Here is a 23,222-nt window from a genome sequence, read left to right as displayed (position 1 = left end):
ACGACAGGGATGCCCACTCTCACCGCTGTTGTTTAACATACTGTTGGAAGTTCTAGCATCAGCAATCAGACAACAAAAGGAAATCAAAGGCATCAAAATTGGCAAAGATGAAGTCAAGCTTTCACTTTTTGCACATGGCATGATACTATACATGGAAAATCCGATAGACTCCACCAAAAGTCTGCTAGAACTGATACATGAATTCAGCAAAGTTGCAGGATACAAAATCAATGTACAGAAATCAGTTGCATTCTTATACACTAACAGTGAAGCAATAGAAAGACAAATAAAGAAACTGATCCCATTCACAATTGCACCGAGAAGCATAAAATACCTAGGAATAAATCTAACCAAAGATGTAAAAGATCTGTATGCTGAAAACTATAGAAAGCTTATGAAGGTAATTGAAGAAGATATAAAGAAATGGAAAGGCATTCCCTGCTCATGGATTGGAAGAATAAATATTGTCAAAATGTCAATATGACCCAAAGCTATCTACACATTCAATGCAATCCCAATCAAAATTGCACCAGCATTCTTCTTGAAACTAGAACAAGCAATGCTAAAATTCATATGGAACCACAAAAGGCCCCGAATAGCCAAAGTAATTTTGAAGAAGAAGACCAAAGCAGGAGGCATCACAATCCCAGACTTTAGCCTCTACTACAAAGCTGTCATCATCAAGACAGCATGGTATTGGCGCAAAAACAGACACATAGACCAATGGAATAGAATAGAAACCCCAGAACTAGACCCACAAACGTATGGCCAACTCATCTTTGACAAAGCAGGAAAGAACATCCAATGGAAAAAAGTCTTTAACAAATGGTGCTGGGAGAACTGGACAGCAACATGCAGAAGGTTGAAACTAGACCACTTTCTCACACCATTCACAAAAATAAACTCAAAATGGATAAAGGACCTGAATGTGAGACAGGAAACCATCCAAACCCTAGAGGAGAAAGCAGGAAAAGACCTCTCTGACCGCAGCTGTAGCAATCTCTTACTCGACACATCCCCAAAGGCAAGGGAATTAAAAGCAAAAATGAATTACTGGGACCTTATGAAGATAAAAAGCTTCTGCACAGCAAAGGAAACAACCAACAAAACTAAAAGACAACCAACGGAATGAGAAAAGATATTTGCAAATGACATATCGGACAAAGGGCTAGTATCCAAAATCTATAAAGAGCTCACCAAACTCCACACTCGAAAAACAAATAACCCAGTGAAGAAATGGGCAGAAAACATGAATAGATACTTCTCTAAAGAAGACATCCGGATGGCCAACAGGCACATGAAAAGATGTTCAACGTCCCTCCTTATCAGGGAAATACAAATCAAAACCACACTCAGATACCACCTCACGCCAGTCAGAGTGGCCAAAATGAACAAATCAGGAGACTATAGATGCTGGCGAGGATGTGGAGAAACGGGAACCCTCTTGCACTGTTGGTGGGAATGCAAATTGGTGCAGCCACTCTGGAAAACAGTGTGGAGGTTCCTCAGAAAATTAAAAATAGACCTACCCTATGACCCAGCAATAGCGCTGCTCGAATTTACCCAAGGGATATAGGAGTACTGATGCATAGGGGCACTTGTACCCCAAGTTTATAGCAGCACTCTCAACAATAGCCAAATTATGGAAAGAGCCTAAATGTCCATCAACTGATGAATGGGTAAAGAAATTGTGGTTTATATACACAATGGAGTACTACAGGGCAATGAGAAAGAATGAAATATGGCCCTTTGTAGCAACGTGGATGGAACTGGAGAGTGTGATGCTAAGTGAAATAAGCCATACAGAGAAAGACAGATACCATATGTTTTCACTCTTATGTGGATCCTGAGAAACTTAACAGAAACCCATGGGGGAGGGGCAGAAAAAAAAAAAAGGTTAGAGTGGGAGATAGTCAAAGCATAAGAGACTCTTAAAAACTGAGAACAGGGGCGCCTGGGTGGCTCAGTCGGTTAAGTGTCCGACTTCGGCTCAGGTCACGATCTCATGGTCTGTGAGTTCGAGCCCCGTGTCGGGCTCTTGGCTGATGGCTCAGATTCTGGAGCCTGCTTCCGATTCTGTGTCTCCCTCTCTCCCTGCCCCTCCCCATTCATGCTCTGTCTCTCTCTGTCTCAAAAATAAATAAAAACGTTAAAAAAAAAAACAAACCTGAGAACAAACTGAGGGTTGATGGGGGGTGGGAGGGAGGGGAGGGTGGGTGATGGGTATTGAGGAGGGCACCTTTTGGGATGAGCACTGGGTGTTCTATGGAAACCAATTTGACAATAAATTTCATATATTGAAAAAAAAATAAATAAAATCCAATCAGAAGTTGGATTTAATGAGATGTAGATAGTAAGTGGTGAAAGATTTTTGGTCATGGATTGATACTGTACTATAATTGTTGGAAACAGCATCAGACGTAGCTCTGAGACTTAAATGACTTGGGCACATTTTGTACTTAACATCTCTCTGCTTTAGTTTTCTTTTAATTAAAAGTAGAAGTTATAACAATCTCTACTTCATAGAGTTATTAGGATTAGGTATAATACTGTAAACTATTTAGCAAAGTACTTGGTATTTAAGAAAACATTGATTTATATTTGTGATAATTAAAATAAGTTGATGTCTAAGCAATAATTGCCAACAACTTTTTAAAAATACTACACAGGTTGTACCTGAATTAGGGAATCATAAATTAGATGGTTATGATGGAGGTGCTTAGAGTTGAGATAAGTATGAACAGGGAAAGAAAATAATATTTTTTTAGAAATTGATGCGATAAGATGGAGTGACAAATGATAAATGAAGTGAGATGAGTAAAACAACATTTCAAGTTTACATAGGGGAATGGTGTTTCCACATACACGGGAATCTGGAAGCTGATGTGAAGTTGAGCGAATAGCATGAATGAGAATAATAAGTCTGGTTTTAGAAATATGATTGCAAATATGGGTTGGGGAAAGCCTAAGTAAAATTAAGTACCTGTTGCTGGAGTAACTTGTACAGTCAGTACCTACTTAAAAGGTATTAGAAAATCTAGTTGGTGTTCCTCGCTGCCCAGCCAGCCTGTGTCTCCAGTAGGGTGTGTCACACACTCCCTGGAATGGCTGTTTCATACTTTTCTTTGTCCTCAAGTACCCTACATCCTCTTTTCCATCCTTGCTTTCAGCTTTTGGCCTTGCCTCATAATTTTTAATTTTGTTTGTAAGAAGCTTTCAAATGCAAACTTCCTTCCATCCTCTTCCACCAACTCTGTGCACTTCCTTGCAATTGTGCTCATATTCTCTACTGTGAGAGTGGAGGCAGGCTCTCTCATAAAGCCAATTCCTTCACTTAAATTTTGGTTTCATTCCCTCGCACATCTTAATGAATACCTTCTTTGGGTTATTCCCTTCTTTTTCCTGCATTATCAAACTAGCATCTCCCTGAAATATGGCAGGTCAAGTTAGAGTTGCAATAGAAACTGACTTCTTGGCTACCCTATTGCCCTTTATAACTCAAAACTTAACATCACCATCCCAGAACTTACACTAACTCTATATAATTCACTTTTCCCACCACCATCCACTCCTTCCTGGAGCAGCTACATTTATGATAATGGAACTTTTTATGTTTCTTGTCTTATTTTCTTTTCTCCAGCTTTCTCCATCTCAGTAAATGACATAAGACAGACTGAAAATCTAAGTGCTTTCCCTAAGACCCAAAATTTTTCTTTAAGTTCTATTGTATCCCCAAACTTTATCTCAGATCTGATTACTCTTTTTCCAACTACCCTTCATTATTTGAGTCTTAAGTCATCATCTCTGGTTTCTTGGACCCTACATATAGCATTTTCCAAATAAAGGAGTGATCTTAAAATGTAACCCAATGCGATTTTCACTCCCTTACCTCAGTAACTTCACCACAGCTCCTGGGTAAAATCCACAAATCCTTAGCATGTTTTATGATGCCTCTTTCTCTAACCTCATCTTATGCCATTCCCTTCACTCTTTACTGGAGCAGCTGTACTGGTCTGTCTTTTAACTCCAGTACCTTTTACCTCCTCATGTTGCTCACTCCTCATACTGAAACTTAAATTTCAGTTTCATAGGGAGGGATTCTGCAACTAGTTTGCATAGGGTAACCTCTCCCCCCTCCCCCCGAAACGCACTTTTTCTTACAATAAGAATGTAATCATTCTTTACATTTGCCCCATATTTTTTCTCCTCAAAGCACATATCACAGTTTGTGGTTTGTCTTTTTTCTGTCTCTCCTATTAGAAGCTTCATGAGGGCATATCTTGCTCAATATTTTATTCTTACCATCAACCTCAGCACCTGGAACTTGGTAGGATCTCAGCTGCTTTTGTTGAATTAATGAAAGTCCTTTAGGTATTTGCAAATGTGAAATTGAACTTTCTCTGAAAGACTAAGACTAGAGATTTTTTTAAATCATCAACAGAGGTAAAAGATTTAAAAGGCACAATGTTCAGAAGAGAGTATCGAGAGAAAAGAGCTAGTGACTAGGCTATAGAAAGGCCTCATAGGATGTGAAAGGAAAAAAGAATTGTGTAATTTGAGCCTAGAGTTTCAAGGAAATCTCAAATGAGGTACAGCAAAAAGTAAATGGAGAAAAACTGTTAGAAAAAGCATAAGGTGCTTGTTTCTCTAAAAAAGCAGTTTTAGTAGAACAGAAACTATAATTTTATTTGTAGAGAGTTTGAGTATATTAAGAAAAAAGGAGCCACTATGTGTAGATAACTTGTTTAAGGCAGAAATAGAATGGCCAGTGAAATCTCTAGTAAGCCAAACAAATCTAGATGTAGAAGAAATAGATGGAAGTTTTCAAACTAAGGATATCTAATGATTCTGTTGATTGTAGTAAAAGTTCAGATGAACTATCATAAAATATATGAATTTTTAATTGAAATTATTGAACTATTAAAAAATTAGTTCTTAGAAGACTCTCAAACTCTTACTTGAAATTGAAATTGTGTAAGTTTTGCATCTCTTTGGTCAATATATTTTAGTAACTTTAAAATGGTAAGGTAGAGGTTGAACATAGGTAAGATGGAGGTGAAAATAACCTACTATTCTTAACCTTTTCCTTTCAGCTGGACAGCATGAAGTTGTAGCTATAGGCACAGGTGAATACAATTATAGCCAGTGCATTAAGCCAAATGGAAGAGTGTTGCACGATACTCATGCTGTTGTTACAGCAAGAAGGTCTCTCCTTAGGTAAGGTGACAAATATATTTAATGCTATCAAACATTAATGCTTTCAGCCCAAAGTAACCACGTATCAGTGTCTTTATTTACAAATCACTGAGCCATGGATATGACATTCTTTTCCTTATGCAGGTCATCTGATTATTTCCATGTCATTTTTGAAAACCTTGCTGTAACTGCAGTGTCTATAATCTGTGGATTTTAGTGGCTTCTATTATCAAGACCTTATGAGCTCCATTTTAAGTCCTGCAACTTTTTTAATATGACATGTTTATCACTGATCAAAGTAATTAAGAGTATATAGCTTTAGATCTGGACCAAGTTGGCTTGGTAATATTTCACCCCTAAATTAGCCATATTTACCCAAAGTATTGCCAGAAAACAATAAGTTTCCATTCATGAAGTCTATGCAAAGTTTACTATATAGCAGAATATAGATAAGGTATTCTTTTTTTAAGTTGTAATATAGTTGACATGTACAGTATTATACTATTTGCATGTTAGTTTACAACACTCACTGCACCCACCACCACCATAGCAAATATGGTTACCATCTGTCACCATACAAAATTATTACAATATTATTGACTCTGTTCCCTATGCTATATTTTCATCCCCTGACCTATGTATTTTATAACTATAAGTTTGTATAGGCTGGCAGATCTTAAAGAGAAATAAGGGGAACTTGGATGGCTCAGTCAGTTTATCGTCCAACTCTTGATTTTGGCTCAGGTCATGATCTCAAGGTTCGTGAGATTGAACCCCACATCAGGCTTTGTGCTAACAGCACAGAGCCTGCTTGAGATTCTCTCTCCCTGCCCCTCCCCAACTCATGCTGTCTCTCTGTGTCTCAAAATAAATAAATAAACATTTTTTAAAAGAGAGAAGGAAAAGGGCTGAGGTGAGGAGGCCTACTTTCTTCTTCCAAACTCATCAGTCACTCTGCTCCTTGTGAAAGGAGTTAGTAGCAGGTAGGAGGGAGAAGTCAGGAAGGTTACTCGTTGGAAGTCCCTTCATATGAAAACATTAAGAAATGTGTTACTTTCTCCAGTGTCTGCCAGATTTTGGTTCCATTAAGACATTAAGCTTACTTTTTATAAAACTTTTTTGTGGAAATATTCAAACCCTAGGGAGAATAGGATAATGAGTTCCATCATTCAGTTATCAGCATTCTCATACCAATATCCAATGATCAGCATATCCAGTTATAAGCTTCCTTTTTATTAATTAAAAAAAAAACTTTTTAAAATGTTTATTTATTTTTGGGAGAGAGAGAGAAACAGAACATGGGTGGGAGAGGGGCAGAGAGAGGGAGACACAGGATCTGAAGCGGGCTCTGGGCTCTGAGCTGTCAGCACAGAGCCCCACGCAGGACTCAAACCCACAAGCCGTGAGATCGTGACCTAAGCTGAAGGACACTTAACCAACTGAGCCACCCAGGGGCCCCCAGTTATCACCATTCTGCATTTAATCTCTGCATCCTCATTTTTTGTTGGTGGTATTTTCTCTGCTAGAGTATTTGAAAACATATTTAGACATTAGTTTGTCTAAAAAACTTAAGCACGTATCTCTAATTATAAGGAAAGAATCCTATAATCTTAAAAGATAAGTTTTAGGGAAGTCCGTGAAGGTAATGTAACTCATTGTTCTCTAATCCCCATTGGTGCTTATTGAATTATTTGACCTCTTTAAAATTATCTGATATGTGTATTTCTTCCCATGCTTGGCCTTGTTATATACTGGTGCTTAATTTTTCATTATTTCTGAAGAAAGTACTAAAATCACGTTTTTTATTTAATAAGCAAAACAATATCTGTCTCCTGATTTGATTAGTATTAGTTTTTCAGGAGATCGTTTCACTTCTATAACTTACGGTCTTCATTGTGCTGTTCTGTACTCTTGTGTTTTTGTCTTCACAACCGCTAAGAAACAGGAACCACAGTTGTTTGTCTGTTTTGGCAGGAAGAGGAAATAGAAATAAGACAGAATATTGACACTTCATGCAGGAGGCTGAGAACAGAACTTGTGAGAAAAGGAGGAATCAGTGGAGAAATGTGTATTTTGCAGGATATGACAGATGCAGACTCAAATGTGAAATGAGTGGAGTGGTAATCAAGGAATGGTGCTTTAAGGCAAATCACATGGCAGACTGGGCTCCAGCTGAGGAGTTCCCATACAGTTTAACTCTTCATTAAATAAGACTAAAGTTATTTTAGGAGCTCTTATCAGGTATCAAAACTTTCAACACATAGGGAGAGACATTGCTCACAACACATGTATAGATATGATACTTAAGATATATAATTTAAAAATTCTATTACTTGATAAAGTTATAACCCCTTTATTTTAGGTACTTTTATAGACAACTTCTGCTCTTCTACAGCAAAAATCCTGCTGTGATGGAAAAATCAGTATTTTGTACAGAGGCAGCTTCTAATCTACTCACTCTCAAACAGAATGTCAACATTTATCTCTATATGAACCAGTTGCCTAAAGGGTCAGCCCAGATTAAGTCACAATTGTAAGTATTATGGAAGTTATTTTTCAAAGCAGTGAGGATGTCTATGTCATATATTCTGTATACATAACAGCAATAGAACAAGTAACTTCATATCTATCCTTGTTCTCCCTCTGCCTTGAGGTGTTATTTGTGGCTAGCTAGAGGCCACAGATTCTTTCTCCCTCCCCTCCACTTAATCTCCTCTACCTTACCACTTTCTTTCTATGATGTTGAAAATTTCCTTTCAAGTTTGAAGACTTCATGAACGGTAGGGAAGCATGGATTTATGCACTCTTCACATGTTATTACAGAATCAAGAAATGCAGTTTGCTTTTCTGGTCGATCTGTGGCCAAAACTTCATTATCTTGATGAATGGGTAGCATCAGAAATTTAAACAGTACAGACACGCACAAAGGAGAAAGAAAAATTCACTTCAAGTCTCACCATATTCAAGAGAGAATAATGGTTAATATTTTGTTAAAAATTCTTACAGTTATACCTTTGAAAACAAGGGCAAGGAGTATTCCTGGAGGGAAAATTCAAGAAAAACTATTTTACATTTTTTAACATATTTTATTGGAAAAGATCTTGAACACAAATTGTCAGGATTTTTTTTTTTTCATTCTCTTTGTAGTTTAAAAAAATATTCATACAGAGAAAGAAAATAGCTTAGGAACTGTGGTAGGAACAAAAATTAGGTATTCATTTGATTTTAAGGGACACAAAGATAATAAAAAGAATTTATCTTTGCCAGAAGCTCTAAATATGGTTAATTTATGTTTGGTATTAATCTTGTAGAACTATGTTACTCCATTCCTACCTTGCTTTGGTTTTGCATTTATTTCTGTTCGTGAAATTAAATGAACACTGGCAAGTTAAACATGTCTGAAAAAAATTCTATTATTTTAAATAATAAAATTTATTATTTTGAGACAGAGCATGCATGTGCGAAAGGGGAGGGGCAGAGAGAGAGAGACAGAATCCCAAGTAGGCTCCACGATGTCAGCACAGAGCCCGATGTGGGCTTGAACTCACAAACTGTGAGATCATGACCTGAGCCAAAATCAAGAGTCAGATGCTTAACTGACTGAGCCACCCAGATGCCCCCCCGTTCTTTTTTTATTTTTTTATCTTTTAATGTTTGTTTATTTTTGAGAGAGAGAGAGAGACATAGAGCACTAGTGGGGGAGGGGCAGAGAGAGGGAGACACAGAATCCAAAGCAGGCTCCAGGCTCTGAACTGTCAGCACAGAGCCCTATGTGGGGTTTGAACTCATGGACTACAAGATCATGACCCAAGCCAAAGTCAGATGCTCAACCAACTGAGCCACCCAGGCACCCCACCCCCAGTTCTTAAGTACATAAAGATTTTTACTTTGTCAACTTTTTAAAAACATTTTTTAAAGTTTTAATTTAAATTCCAGTGTAATATTAGTTTCTGGGGTGCAGTATAGTGATTCACAATTTCCGTTCAGCATGCAGTGTTCATCACAAGTGCACTTCTTAATCCCTATCACCTATTTATTCCATCCCCCCATCCACCTACACTCTGGTAACCATCATTCTCTACAGTTAACATTCTGTTTCTTTGTTTGCCCCCCCCCCCCCCACCTTTTCTCGCCTTTGCTCATTTGTTTTGTTAAAACACTAACTGAGCTTAAATTCCACATCTGAGTGAGATCACCTGGTATTTTTCTTTTTCTGACTGACTTTCACTTAGCATAATACTCTCTAGCTCCATCTGTGTTGCTGCAAATGGCAAGATTTTGTTCTTCTTTATGGCTGAGTAATATTCCACTATTTTTTTTTTAAAGGGATAAAACTTTTCTTTTTCTAGGCGTCTTAATCCACATTCTATATCTGCATTTGAAGCCAATGAAGAGCTGAGTCTCCATGTGGCTGTTGAAGGCAAAATTTATCTGACTATCTACTGTCCTGCAGATGTTGTTAATAGAGTAAGCAGTATGTCTTCAAGTGACAAATTGACAAGATGGGAAGTGCTTGGTGTACAGGGAGCATTGCTGAGTCACTTTATACAGCCAGTTTATATCAGCAGTATACTTGTTGGTGAGTGGGATTTCAGTACCTCCTGACCTCTTTTACTAAGTAAATATATTAATCAGTGTAAAACCAGATTTTTGCACTCTTGAGCCTTTATTTAAGGTAAAAAACACATTCACTGTTTTGTTGAGATTTTCATTTCATGGTAGCTTGTAATCATACTTAGTATAATATGACTTCTGCTTTCTTATCAGGAGGAGAAAAATTAATATTTTAAATTAGCCATTTAGATATATTATACCTTAGATACATTATACCTTGAACTTACACTTTTGTTTGCACAATATTTAATTATTTTTTCCTTTTCTTTTGGAAAAAGGTGTTTCCTTAAACTTCTCAAATCTAAAAGTTTGTCTTTAGTTATCCTTGAAATAAGAAAAAATATTAAGTGCCCATTTTGGTTTTTTTCCTACCTTTTTCATACATTTGGTTATGATCTGGATCCTTTAAATTGGTCAAATGAGTAGGAAGTAGCTAGAGCACAAGATAAATAACGTGAATTAGCAATTTACTTCTTTCTGTGGTGGGAGGTATTACAGAATGCTGTATTTATATTTGAATGGTTATTTCAGGCATTATTTCAATAAACAGTTTTGGGGCTCAGTTTTATAGTTTTCATAAAGCCCTAGGTATTGTAAAACTTTAATTCCCTTGTGAAACACTTTAAATTATACTGTTACTTGGTTCTTCTTTGCTTACCATTTTTAATAACAGTTGCATGTACAAGCTTTAGATCCTCACATGGGTAAAATTTTTGTTTTTAGGTGGTACTATTTCTTATATTTTTTTCTTGTTTTTTTTTTTTTTGTTTGTTTGTTTGTTTAGATATACCATTTCTTAGAAATTTCTCTTATAGGTAAAACTTTTTCAGTTCCATGTGTATATAAGATTCTGTATTTTCTTCCTATTTTTGTTTGGCTTTAATAAATTGTAAAAAGGAAAATGGTTATTTATTTTCTTTTTTTTAAATTTTCTAATATTAACCTTATTTTCTTTGTATAGGAAATACATTATTTGATTCACAATTCAAAAGATTCAGGAGGGTTTTCAGTAAAGCTTCCCTCCCATCCTAGAGCCCCAGGCACCCAATTTACTTCTGTGGCATTCATTGTTACTAGTTTTTTGTTTTTCTTTCCAAAGATAGTTTATGCTTATAGAAATAAATGAATACATTCTTTCCCTTCTCTTTTCTTTTCTATTCTGTATTTTATGTGAATAGATGATATCAGCTCATATTGTTTGCATCTTTTTTCATTTAATAATGTATCTTGGAAGTTTTTCCATGTTGAGTATGTAAAGAATTTCCTCATTATTCGTGGCTCACTGTAATATTTCTTTGTATAAGTGTATCATAATTTATTTAACCATTTTTAGGTTGTGGTAATTTTAGGTTGTTTGTAGGGTGTTTTTTTGGTTTTTTTTTTTTTTGGTTTTTTTTTTTTTGCCACTGCCAAAATGCTACAGTGAATGACCTTTTTATATTTATTATTTATGCATGTAAAAGTATATTACTAAGATGAATTCCTGGAAGTAGAATTGCAGGCAAAGAAGTATGCATTAGCAGTTTTGAAAAATATTACTAAGTTAACCCTCCAAATCATATTGCCCCTGGTAAATATGGCAGTGCCTGCTATTCTTACCCTCAAAAGTGCTTACTTCTAAATCTACTTTTTCCAAATACATATTCATATAGATGATACATTTCTTAGATTTAATTTAGTTTCCAAGGTTCTTTGCAATATTTTCTTTTAGTCAGGTCAGATACTCTCTCAGACACTTAAACTTTCCTCAATCTCCTTTAAGAAAGGCTCTTTTTCTTTTTGAATGTCTATTAAGTATCTAAGAATTATCTATGCTTTCTCTAGAATCACAGCTTTCTTTGACTCTGGTGAAGAAGGTATTTTAAAATATGTCATTTATATGACATAACTCCATACTATGGTTTCTCAAAAGGATGGATATAGGTTCTTGTAAAATTACTTGGAATTTAGCTAGTGGTTGGGGTGCCTGGGTGGCTCAGTCTGTTGGGCGTCTGACTTTGGCTCAGGTCATGATCTCACAGCTTGTGAGTTTGAGCCCCACGTCGGGCTCTGTGCTGACAGCTCAGAGCCTGCAGCCTGCTTTGGATTCTGTGTTTCCCTCTCTCTGTCTACCCCTCCTCCGCTCACGCTCTCTGTCTCAAAAATAAATAAACATTAAAAAACATTTTTTTTAATTAAAAAAAAGAATTTAGCTAGTGGTTTAGGATAGGAACTTAAAAATTAAATCTTGTCATTTTGAGTTCATCTTGCACCTAGCAATGGGAAACACCAGGTAACGATAAAACACTATATAAGACTTTGTAAAATTGTTTTTGCTCTCTTTTCTTGGCATCTTTGTGAGACACATCTAAAGCTAACTGATGTTCTGTCTGGTATAGTCTAAATGATTTTAATGTGTATACGTTTGTAACAAAGGCACATTTTTGGACTTCTTATGATCTCTATTTTGTGTCTGGTGGAGGAGGTAGGAAGTTTTGAGGCAGAGAAATATACATTTTAAAAGAGCACCACTGGGTGATTCTTATACAGATGATGTGAATGGCTCTTTGAGAAATACTCATTTAAAGTGTCCGTACACTAAAAGAATGTGATTTGGAGAGCTAAAAGAATCCTGAGTTCACTGAACTGTATTAGTAGTCTAGTATAGCTGCTCATTTAATAATAAACTCTTTTTATGTCATTCCTGATAGAGGATCATCTGACCTTAGTTTAAAAGCATCTAGTAATGTGGAGCATAGGATTTAAAGCCAATCTATTCTATTAATTGAATAGCTCCAATTGTTTTAAAGACGAATTTCTCTGTATTTAGAATTGAAATTTACTTCCCTTTAATTAATTCTAGTTCTTTGAGAATAGTGACCTCATCCCATTCTCTTTTAATAAGTCTCATGAAAGTTTTTACAGTTCTTTATTTTGATTCTTAAAAACCTAATTTACTAGATCAGTTACCAATGGAGAGTATTATATTTTAAGACTTATTTAACATTTTAAAAAGTTTACAGAAACAAATTTTATGTTCTAGATATTGTCAGATATTTATCACTTTATGGTAGTATTCTTTTTCTTTTTTAGGAAAAAGTCTTAGACTTGCATTTAAAAATACATTTACTATTATTTGAATAGAAAGCAATCCAGACTAATATGGAAGAAATTTCACTTTGCTTAGGTACTTAAAAACAGCTGGATTTATATTTTCAAGGTTTTTAAGATATATTTTGCAAATTTGGTATTCTGTTAAGGTAAGGTCATCTGTCTAAACATTTCAAGAGTGTTTGTCCAGAGGTATTTCCATCCAGGAGTGCTTTTCATATGCTGATTTGAATTGTACATTTGGATTATAAAGAATACTAATTGCTGATTCCCTCCTAGTGAAACTGTTTTAAACATAGATTTAAACATTTCATAACCTTAGAGATTATGTTACCCCCCCTTTTTTTTTTTTTTTTTTTTTTTTTAAGATCAGTGATTGGAGGTTCACAATGTTAATAAAAGACTTGCCCAAAATCATTCAGTTTGCCTATTGGCAGAGCCAAGACTCAAACCTAGTCTTATAACTTCTCATGCTGGTGCTTTTTTTTATTAAATTGAGCTCTGACAGCTTTGTCTGAGCATAGCCAGTGACTAGAATTTCACTGCTATGTCTCTTAAACTTGACGGTCTTGAAGGCAGATGCTATGCCACACTCATCTTGGTCTGGATTATGTTCCCTAGCACAAATGTAAATGTTTCATGAATAAATGGTTTGAGTCAGCATGTTTTATTGTTGAAAGTGCTTTTATTTTTCTACTTAAAACGTATTCTGTCTGGAACAGTTAAAAAATAATTTTTTTTTTTAAATTCTTTGCTCTTGTTACATTTGATGATCATCTGGGAAGCTTTTAAAATAGTATGGGAATTAAGCATTGGTATTAATATTCCAATCCCTAGTGATTCTAATGTGCATCTAGAATTGATAATTATCGCTTTCTGGTAATCTAATCTTTTATATTCCTTTTTCATCAGATATTTATTGAGCCATCTACTAAATGCTAGGTGCTGTGTACTGTTGTGTTACCCTCAGGGGTGCCCTTTGTGTAAAATACAGAGTGAGTGTTATGAATATACACACAGGATGCTTCTTGCCTTATGTCTTCTTCTAGCCACACATTTGTGTTTCACAGGAACATGATTTGTTTTCTCCAGATGTTCTGTGGTATATGGGTGGTGGTGGTAACAATGTAATGCTTCAGACTAATTACAATGTTCCAGATGTGGTAGGACCAGTGCACAGTTCTCTGTTTGATTTAAATACTTCATTCTTATTCACGCAGCTTCAGTTTTTATTAGCTATTTCAGGAACTATTTCCTTTTTTTTTTTTTTTTAATTTTTTTTTCAACGTTTTTTATTTATTTTTGGGACAGAGAGAGACAGAGCATGAACGGGGGAGGGGCAGAGAGAGAGGGAGACACAGAATCGGAAACAGGCTCCAGGCTCCGAGCCATCAGCCCAGAGCCTGACGCGGGGCTCGAACTCACGGGCCGCGAGATCGTGACCTGGCTGAAGTCGGACGCTCAACCGACTGCGCCACCCAGGCGCCCCAGGCTTCCTTTTTTTTTAAATATATGTAATTTATTGTCAAATTGGCTTCCATACAACACCCAGTGTTCATCCCAAAAGATGCCCTCTTCAATGCCCATCACCTACCCTTCCCTCTCTCCCACCCCCCCCATCAACCCTCAGTTTGTTCTCAGTTTTTAAGAGTCTCTTATGCTTTGGCTCTCTCCCACTCTAACCTCTATTTTTTTTTCCTTCCCCTCCCCCATGGGTTTCTATTAAGTTTCTCAGGATCCACATAAGAGTGGACACATATGGTATCTGTCTTTCTCTGTATGGCCTATTTCACTTAGCATCACACTCTACAGCTCCATTCACATTGCTACAAAGGGCCATATTTCATTCTTTCTCATTGCCACGTAGTACTCCATTGTGTATATAAACCACAATTTCTTTACCCATTCATCAGTTGATGGACATTTAGGCTTTTTCCACAATTTGGCTATTGTTGAGAGTGCTGCTATAAACTTGGGGTACAAGTGCCCCTATGCAGGCATGGGGTACAAGTGCCCCTATACAGGAGTACAAGTACTCCTGTATCCCTTGGGTAAATTCCTAGCAGTGCTACTGCTGGATCATAGGGTAGGTCTATTTTTAATTTTTTGAGGAACCTCCACACTGTTTTCAGGAACCATTTCTATTGATTTACATTACACTTATGGTAGATTACGCTCCTGAGAATCTTTTCTGTATAAAAAGCTGTCAAGTTGGGGTGCCTGAGTGGCTCAGTCGGTTGAGTATCTGACTTTGGCTCAGGTCATGATCTCACAGTCTGTGGGTTCAAGCCCCGTGTCAGGCTCTGTGCTGACAGCCCAGAGCCTAGAGCCTGCTTCAGATTCTGTGTCTCCTTCTCTCTGCCCCTCCCCTACTCATGCTCTGTCTCTCTCTCTCTGTCAAAAATAAATAAAAATTAAAAAAAAAGCTGTCAAGTCAGGTCTGCTTCAGTCTTTGATTAGATTTATTTTTTGACTTACCTTTCAAGTTTTATGTTGTTATTTTAGATGATTTTAAATAAATCAAACTTTTCCTATTATATGACATAATTTTAGAGCCGTATTTTTCCAGGAACAAGATTTAGTTTCAAGATAGAACCAAAACCACACCTCAGATTTAGTTAATAGTTAAAGCATACATATATAAGGGGGAAAAGTAAAATTTCTAGTATCAATATCCTTGATTTTTTTCTATTAAATTATTGCTTTTATACCACCCTATTAAAACATCTAGTTGAAACAATTTGGTATTTAAGGAATCTTACATGGAATTTGACTTGCAGTGTTGTTGGGTTCTTGGTTTTTTTTGTTTTTTCCAAAATATGTCTTGGTACCTTGGGCACAAATAGTATCCTTATCTTATTACAGTATGTCTTACTCTGTTTGGGCTACTACTCTGTTTGTGGCTACCCACAACAGATTGGGTGTCTTAAGCACCTAAACATATATTTCTCACACTTCTGGAGGCTAGAAATTCTAGGATCATGGTGCTGACAGATTCACTCTCTGGTGAGGGCCTGTCTCCTGATTCATGGTTGACTGTTTTCTTACTGTGTCCTGATACTGTAGCAGGGGTGAGAGCCTCTTTTATGAGGGCACCTCACAAAGGCCCACCTCCAACTACCATCACATTGGGAATTAGGTTTCAACATATTAATTTTGTCAGAATACATTTAGTTTGTAGCACAGTATGTAATATATAACATTTTCTTTTGAATCTATGTCTTCTGTCCATTATAGATACAGTGACTTTTCCACAGACCACAGACCTTCCTTCTTACCAATATTTTATGTCCAAGCATCTTTTTTTTTTGTGCCCAGCATATCTTTATCCTAGACTTAATTTGTCAGTATTTCTTAATTTGGAATATTCAGAGGAGTGCTCAGTGTCTATCAGTAGATGAATAAAGAAGATGTGGTGTATACATACATTGGAATATTATTCAGCCATTAAAAAGAATGAAATCTTGCCATTTGCAGCAACATGGGTTAGATCTAGAGGGTATAGGCTGAGCAAAATAAGTCATAGAAAGACAAATATTATATGAGTTTACTCCTGTGGAATTTAAGAAACAAAGAAGCAGGAAAAAAAAAAAAAGACAAACCAGAAAACAGACTCCTAACTATAGAGAAGGTACATTGGAGGGAGTGTGAGTGAAATAGGTGATGGGGATTTTAAGAGTACACCTCTTGATGAGTGCCAAGTAATACACAGAATTGTTGAATCACTATGTTAAATACCTGTAACTAATTTAACACTGTGTGTTAACTATACCAGAATTAAAATGAAACACACACACACACATACACACACACACACACACACACACACACACACAAAGGAGTGCTTAGAAAAAGGGTGACAAAAGCAACTCATGCTCTCTTTACATCATTTTCTAGTTTCCAAGTAGTCATAATGAGTGTAAGACCAGTAGCCATCCATCTCAACAATTTCAGTGATACGGAAACAACTTTTTTCTGAAGTATTATCTAGTAGTTTATAAAATTTCTCTTGTGAGAACCTCCGACCCACTAAGGAGAAAAGAGATCTACTTTAGAATTCTTAATTTTTAAATAGGAATGACTTGTTTAACTTCTGTTTTAAGTTTGCAGCCCATTATTTTATACCTTACTAATGACATTGCATCTCTTTGAGCTCTCTTTCAACAGTTATTTTAACCAAGAACTCTAAAGGTTTGATATTGGTCAAAATTTTAACCAGAAATGGCCATTCTTTAAATTACTTTGTGTTGTGAAACTGGACTATTACAGTACTAGAATAGTTGTAATTTGTGGTCCTTAGATATAGAAAAGTAACTTACTCTCACCAACTATTTCTCAGCCACATTTATCTCATGTATTAGGTGTTGGTTTCATGCTGTCATCTGAGAAATCAAGACGAGTCAATTGTCTTTGGCAGAAACCTGTATAAAGTACTGGGATTTTTTTCTTTGTTTGCTTGCTTGTTTTTTTTTTTTTTTTTTTTTTCTGGGTCAGTTCTGGCTCTTCACTGGAATTTCAATTTTTTTTACTTTCTGTATTTTCTGTAGATTCTTTTTTGAATAGAAATCATGACCTTGATACCTTGTCCTAATTCTGGTAAAGAATATGGAAACAGGTGCTAAGAGAGAAGTAGGAAAGGAAAAGTAGCAAGATAAAAGATAGACTTTAGACTCTTTCCAATTTTTTTTTGGTGTATAGTCTTTTAATATTGAACTTCTTCTGAGTGTTTTGTTTTTACTTTTTAGGTAATGGGAATTGCAGCGATACTAGAGGTTTAGAAATTGCTATAAAGCAACGTGTTGATGATGCACTGACTTCAAAACTTCCAATGTTTTACTTGGTCAGCAGACCTCATGTTAGTTTAGTACCTTCTGCATATCCACTTCAAACAAACTTGGAATATAAATCCCTGAGTCTGAATTGGGCACAGGGGGACATTTCTTTGGAGATTGTGGATGGCCTAAGTGGAAAGATCACTGAAAGGTTAGCATTTCTAATTTCTTTTAAAACCGCATATTAAGCAGGGCACTTGTGATGAGTACCGGGTATTATATGTAAGTGATGAATCACTAAATTGTATACCTAAAACTAATATTACACTGTGTCAACTAACTGGAATTTAAATAAAAATGAAAAAATAGAAAAAGAAAATTGTAAGAGAAAATACTGTATTTATTAGAAAAGAACATCTGTACATAAATCTGTACATAAAAAGAAAAACTGTACATACAGTTTAAACCTGTGTTGTTCAAGGATCAGCTGTATTTAGAAGTGCAAGTGTAAGGGGCCCAGAAGTTAAACTTCACAGTAAATCTCCCTCTGTCTATGCTATAATAAAAACAAAGTCCCACCCAAAAGCACATATAAGCAAAATAATACATTTTAATACAGTTTTTAAAATTATTGTAACTTTTTTAGGTAAAAAATTTTAAATTATGAACAGTAATGAGTGTGTTATCATTGAGTGTGGCTATACTAATTTAAGGAGAAAAAAAACCATTTTTTTTTTTCTGATGAGAAAACAGACCTGGCGAAGTTCTATAACTTACTGAAGTTACATAGTAAGTTGAATGGAGCCAGCATTCAAAATCAGTCTCCAGAACCTATATTTTTCTAAGTATCATTTCATGATTTTAAATACTTAAATTTTTTTTAAACATTTATTCATTTTTGAGAGACAGCATGAGCGGGAGAGCGGCAGAGAGAGAGGGAGACACAGAATCCGAAGCAGGCTCCAGGCTCTGAGCTGTTAGCATGGAGCCCAACCCAAGGCTCAAACTCATGAATTGTGAGATCATGATCTAAGCTGAAGTCAGATGCTTAACCAACTGAGCCACCCAGGCACACCTCATTTCATGATTTTAATTAGCACTGGAATCATATAATGTGTTTGTATTAAAAATTCATTTTCTCTTACTGAAGCTGAATTTCTGGATCTAAGACTCAAGAATCTGTATATTTGATATGTGTTTTCAAATATTACTTACTTACACTTAATTTTTTATTTTTTTACTTTTTATTTTTGAGAGTGAGAGAGACAGAGCATGAGCCAGGGAGAGCAGAGAGAGAGAGGGAGACACAGAATACAAAGTAGGCTCCAGGCTCTGAGCTTGTCCACATAGAGCCCTACACGGGGCTTGAATTCACGAACCACAAGATCATGACCTGAACTGAAGTCGGATGCTGAACCGACTGAGCCACTCAGGCGCCCCTATTACTTACTTACACTTAAATGTGAGAACTAATGTACTGTGTTATACTACCTTCTTGTAATAACCCTGTAGATTAGGTTGTATTGTTGCTCTTTTACAGGTAAACTGTCAAGTAGGTTAAATATCTTGTTTAAAGTCATCCAAATAGTAAGTGACACAGCTGGGATTCTGATCTGGACATTGTATTTCCAAAGCCCTTGTCTTTAGACACTATGCCTTTAGACATTTCTTTGTAACATCCCTGCCACTGATTGTCAAGCAAAGCTAAAACCCTTCTTTTCGTGTGACCATAGGTTTATAATGAAGTAATGAATAATGTTAAAAGTTTAAATGCTTAATCTTGCTTTCTTTGTGAAAGATGGATTTAAATCAAGACCACATACAAACATTTCTTGGTATGAACTCAGTCAAGCATTCTGTTGATTACTTCAACTAATGTGAATTAAACCATTGCTTTGCATCATCAAAAAGTAATATCACTGTTAATTATGAACAAACTATACACATAAAAACAAAACAAATCTTCGATGAAAGACATTTAAAAATCTTTTACTGAAAACAGAAAATAACGCAACAAGACTAAAATCAATAGAGACAAAATGAGCCTAATTCTTTTATTGTAGCTATATCCTTGCCAGGTGATTTGATTACAAATGGAGAGAGCAGATGTGATCTAAATATTAGACAAAGTATAGTTCAGCCTCAAAGCATTATGTAAGGCAAAGGATACTTTATCATTGAAAGGTATAATTTACAAGGAAGACAAAAACAGTTAATGGATATCTATGCAACAAATAACATAGTATCAAGGTTCATATAGCAGAAGTTACAGAAAAGGAGGAAAAATTAAGATCCACCACTAGTTGAGACCATAATTGACCTCTTTCATTAGCAAATAGACAATAAGCAAGGATATAGTGGTTTTTAATAACAAAAAGGTAGATTTGCTTAACTTACGAAACTTTGCACCATAAAAATGTAAAATATACCTACTTTTCAAGAACCTGTAGAATATTGAAAAAAATTCATCCTATGTTAGGCCACAAAGAAAATTTCAAATTCTAAAAGAAGCAATGTGTAGATAGTATTTGTAATATAGTAAATCTATAAATAATAAAATCAGGATACTAGAAATTTATTGGGAAAAATACTCTTAACTTTTGGCTCAAAGAGGAAATGTAAAATGAAACTTCAGAATATTTAGAAAACAAGGATATTGACAGCATTTCATGTAAGAACTTGTAGGATATAGCTAAAGCAAAGCTGAATAGAAAATCAGTACTTTAAATGCTTATATCAACAAATAATGGAAATCAAGCAGAATGAAAAAGAGAATAAGAGAAATTTACAATAAGAGAAATGTAAATTAAAGAGCTAGAGCACAAACAAGTTGTAAGTAATCATAAAAAGCTGATTCTGGTAAATGTCATTTATTAATCTCATTTAACAAAAAGGGAGTAATTAACAAAAATAGAAGATTGAAAGAATCCTAAAAAACTTCTTTGGTCAACCATGTAAATATATTTGAAAATCTTGTGAAATGCATACATTTCTAGGAAAAAATTATTTCTATAACTGGTACAGAAGAGGGAAAAATCTAAACACTGTTTTCATAATAAAAGTTATCAAGAAGATGCCCTAACTATTCTCAAAGAAGGCACCATTCTGCAGTGGTTCAGAGGAATTTTTTTTTTTTTTTTTTTTTTTTTTATTTATTTTTGGGACAGAGAGAGACAGAGCATGAACGGGGGGAGGGGCAGAGAGAGAGGGAGACACAGAATCGGAAACAGGCTCCAGGCTCTGAGCCATCAGCCCAGAGCCTGACGCGGGGCTCGAACTCACGGACCGCGAGATCGTGACCTGGCTGAAGTCGGCCGCTTAACCGACTGCGCCACCCAGGCGCCCCTCAGAGGAATTTTTTTAATCTTAAATAGTAGAAATTTCCAGTGCTATCTAAAGATAGAAAACTTCAAAATCCTTTTATGAAGCAGGTATACCACTGTACTTAAATAAGATAGAAGATTGATGCCCTCCCCTCACAAAAGTTACAGGCTAAACTTTCTTTTATATCTGAGTAAAATTTATGTATAAAATATTAGGAAGCAGAATGTAGTAGTATATTAAAAATATATATATATTTTATACAGCAATACCAATTGGTATTTTTTCTAGGAATTTGAGGGTAGTGCTAACATAATAGAAATAATACCACATTAGAAATTCTTATTAAAATAATTTGTCATATTAATTGATCTAGGGAAATACCCCAAATATTCCTCTCTATAAATTCTAAGAAGGCACATAATACAGATATTCAACTATCTAGATAAAGATAATAAAAAAGGAATATTTTGATACTTTTGTTAAAGATAAAATGTGTCTTTATTAAAAGTATCATCATGATTGATGAGGAAATCTCAGAAGCATTTCCAGTAACATCCAGAACAAGACATTATTGTTTACTGTTACTGCTATTTAATCTTTTACTGAAAGCATTTGGACAAGAGAAAGAAGTGAGAGCCTATAAAATATTGAAAAGAAGGAGGTAAAATTACCTTTATTTGCATATGGTATCATTTATACCTGAAAAGCTGAAGAATCATTGGAAAAAACTACAACAAAAGGTTATCTTGGTGAAAATATTAATAAAGATATCACACAATAGATTTCATACACCAGAGGGTACTACCGTTAACTATTGCTTTATATAAACTACCTCAAAACGTGGTTAAAACTACCTCAAAACTTAAAATAACCATTTATTACTGCTCACAAGTTTTTAGGTCACCTGAGCTGGATTTGGTTAGACTCCCTCATTCCTCTGGAGTTAGCTCTAGGTCAGTTGAAAGTCAATTTGGCTGATCTTAGAGGGATGACGGGACTCTGGTCCATGTGTTATCTCAACCTCTTGTAGATTAGTCCCAGCTGGCTCATTTGGCAGAGGATTCCCTAGAGAATGAGAACACAAACCTATGAGGCCCAGGCTCAGAACTGACACATCATCTATTCTGTTCACCAAAATAAGTCACAAAGGTAGACCAAATTCAAGGGGAGGAGAAATTAACCACAGTTATTGGGAGGAGAATTTGAAAAGTCACATTATAAAGAGCATGAACACAGGGAGGAAGAAAGGATTTGGGCAATTTTTGTAATCACAAGAACAGCTAGTGTGAGAAGATACAACGAAGAGAGAGTTACAATAGCAAAAACTTTCATAGTCTGTGGACCCGCTTTTATTAGAAACAAAAAATATATCTACATGCATGTATGCAAATATGGGAGGTCATGAGAAGGGGTGTAGATATTTTACTTTTTAGTGAGTTAAATTTACATACAGTGAAATGCACTGCACAGTTTCATGATTTTTGATATATGTATATACCTGTGTAACCATCACTCCAAAGTGCAGGACATTTTCATCAGTTCCAGAAAATATTTCTCTGCTTTTTTCCAGTCAATTCTGGTAAAACCGTTGGTTTAGTTTGGATCAAAATAGATTAATTTTGCTTTAAACAATAAAATGCTCCAATGTCCATCTTCTTTAATTTTTAATGCAACACTATAGTAACTAAAACTGCAATTTAATAAAAGAAATAAGCTTCAGAAAGTAATTAAATATTCAGGACAATTTTCATGTAAATTGCATTGTACATAACTGAGAAAAATATTTGTAGATTCTGTGTTGATTTTACTCTCTACAGTGTCAACATATATCCTTGAATAATGATGAATGTTTCATTCCTTCCTACTTTAGTTCCCCATTTAAAAGTGGTGTGTCAATGGCAAGTCGGCTTTGTAAGGCTGCAATGTTAAGTCGATTTAACCTGCTTGCCAAAGAAGCTAAAAAAGAAGATTTACTTGAAGCTAGTACATACCATGCAGCAAAGGTAAGTCCTTCAAGGAATGAAAATGATTATAGAAATCAAATTTAAGACAACAAAAATGTAATTTTATGATGATGATACACAGCAGAAGTTAGTTGAATAGTACCTGACAATAAGGTATTGCCATGTACTGGTAAAATTCATTTTTAAATGAATATGCCAGAAATTGGATGTGTAAATGAGTGTTGCCACTTAAAGTAGTGACCTTAGTTGGTAGGTACATACT

At 35.4% G+C, this 23,222-nt stretch overlaps 1 protein-coding gene across 1 annotated transcript in view; it reads left to right on the top strand.

Moving 5' to 3' along the window:
* Positions 1–23,222, top strand: part of ADAD1 (adenosine deaminase domain containing 1) — a 49,928-nt gene that overhangs the window by 17,664 nt on the left and 9,042 nt on the right. The window contains exons 7-11 of the mRNA XM_019418973.2: positions 5,094–5,217; positions 7,559–7,729; positions 9,546–9,775; positions 17,646–17,883; positions 22,867–22,999. Of these exons, the coding sequence (XP_019274518.2) occupies positions 5,094–5,217; positions 7,559–7,729; positions 9,546–9,775; positions 17,646–17,883; positions 22,867–22,999 (896 nt within the window). The remainder of the gene's footprint in view (positions 1–5,093; positions 5,218–7,558; positions 7,730–9,545; positions 9,776–17,645; positions 17,884–22,866; positions 23,000–23,222) is intronic.

The sequence above is a fragment of the Panthera pardus genome, unplaced genomic scaffold, assembly GCF_024362965.1.
Source record: "Panthera pardus isolate Hobbes unplaced genomic scaffold, ASM2436296v1 HiC_scaffold_13, whole genome shotgun sequence".
Taxonomy (NCBI): Eukaryota; Metazoa; Chordata; class Mammalia; order Carnivora; family Felidae; genus Panthera; species Panthera pardus.
Note: the sequence above shows the minus strand (reverse complement) of the source record. Positions and strands in the feature narration are given on the sequence as shown.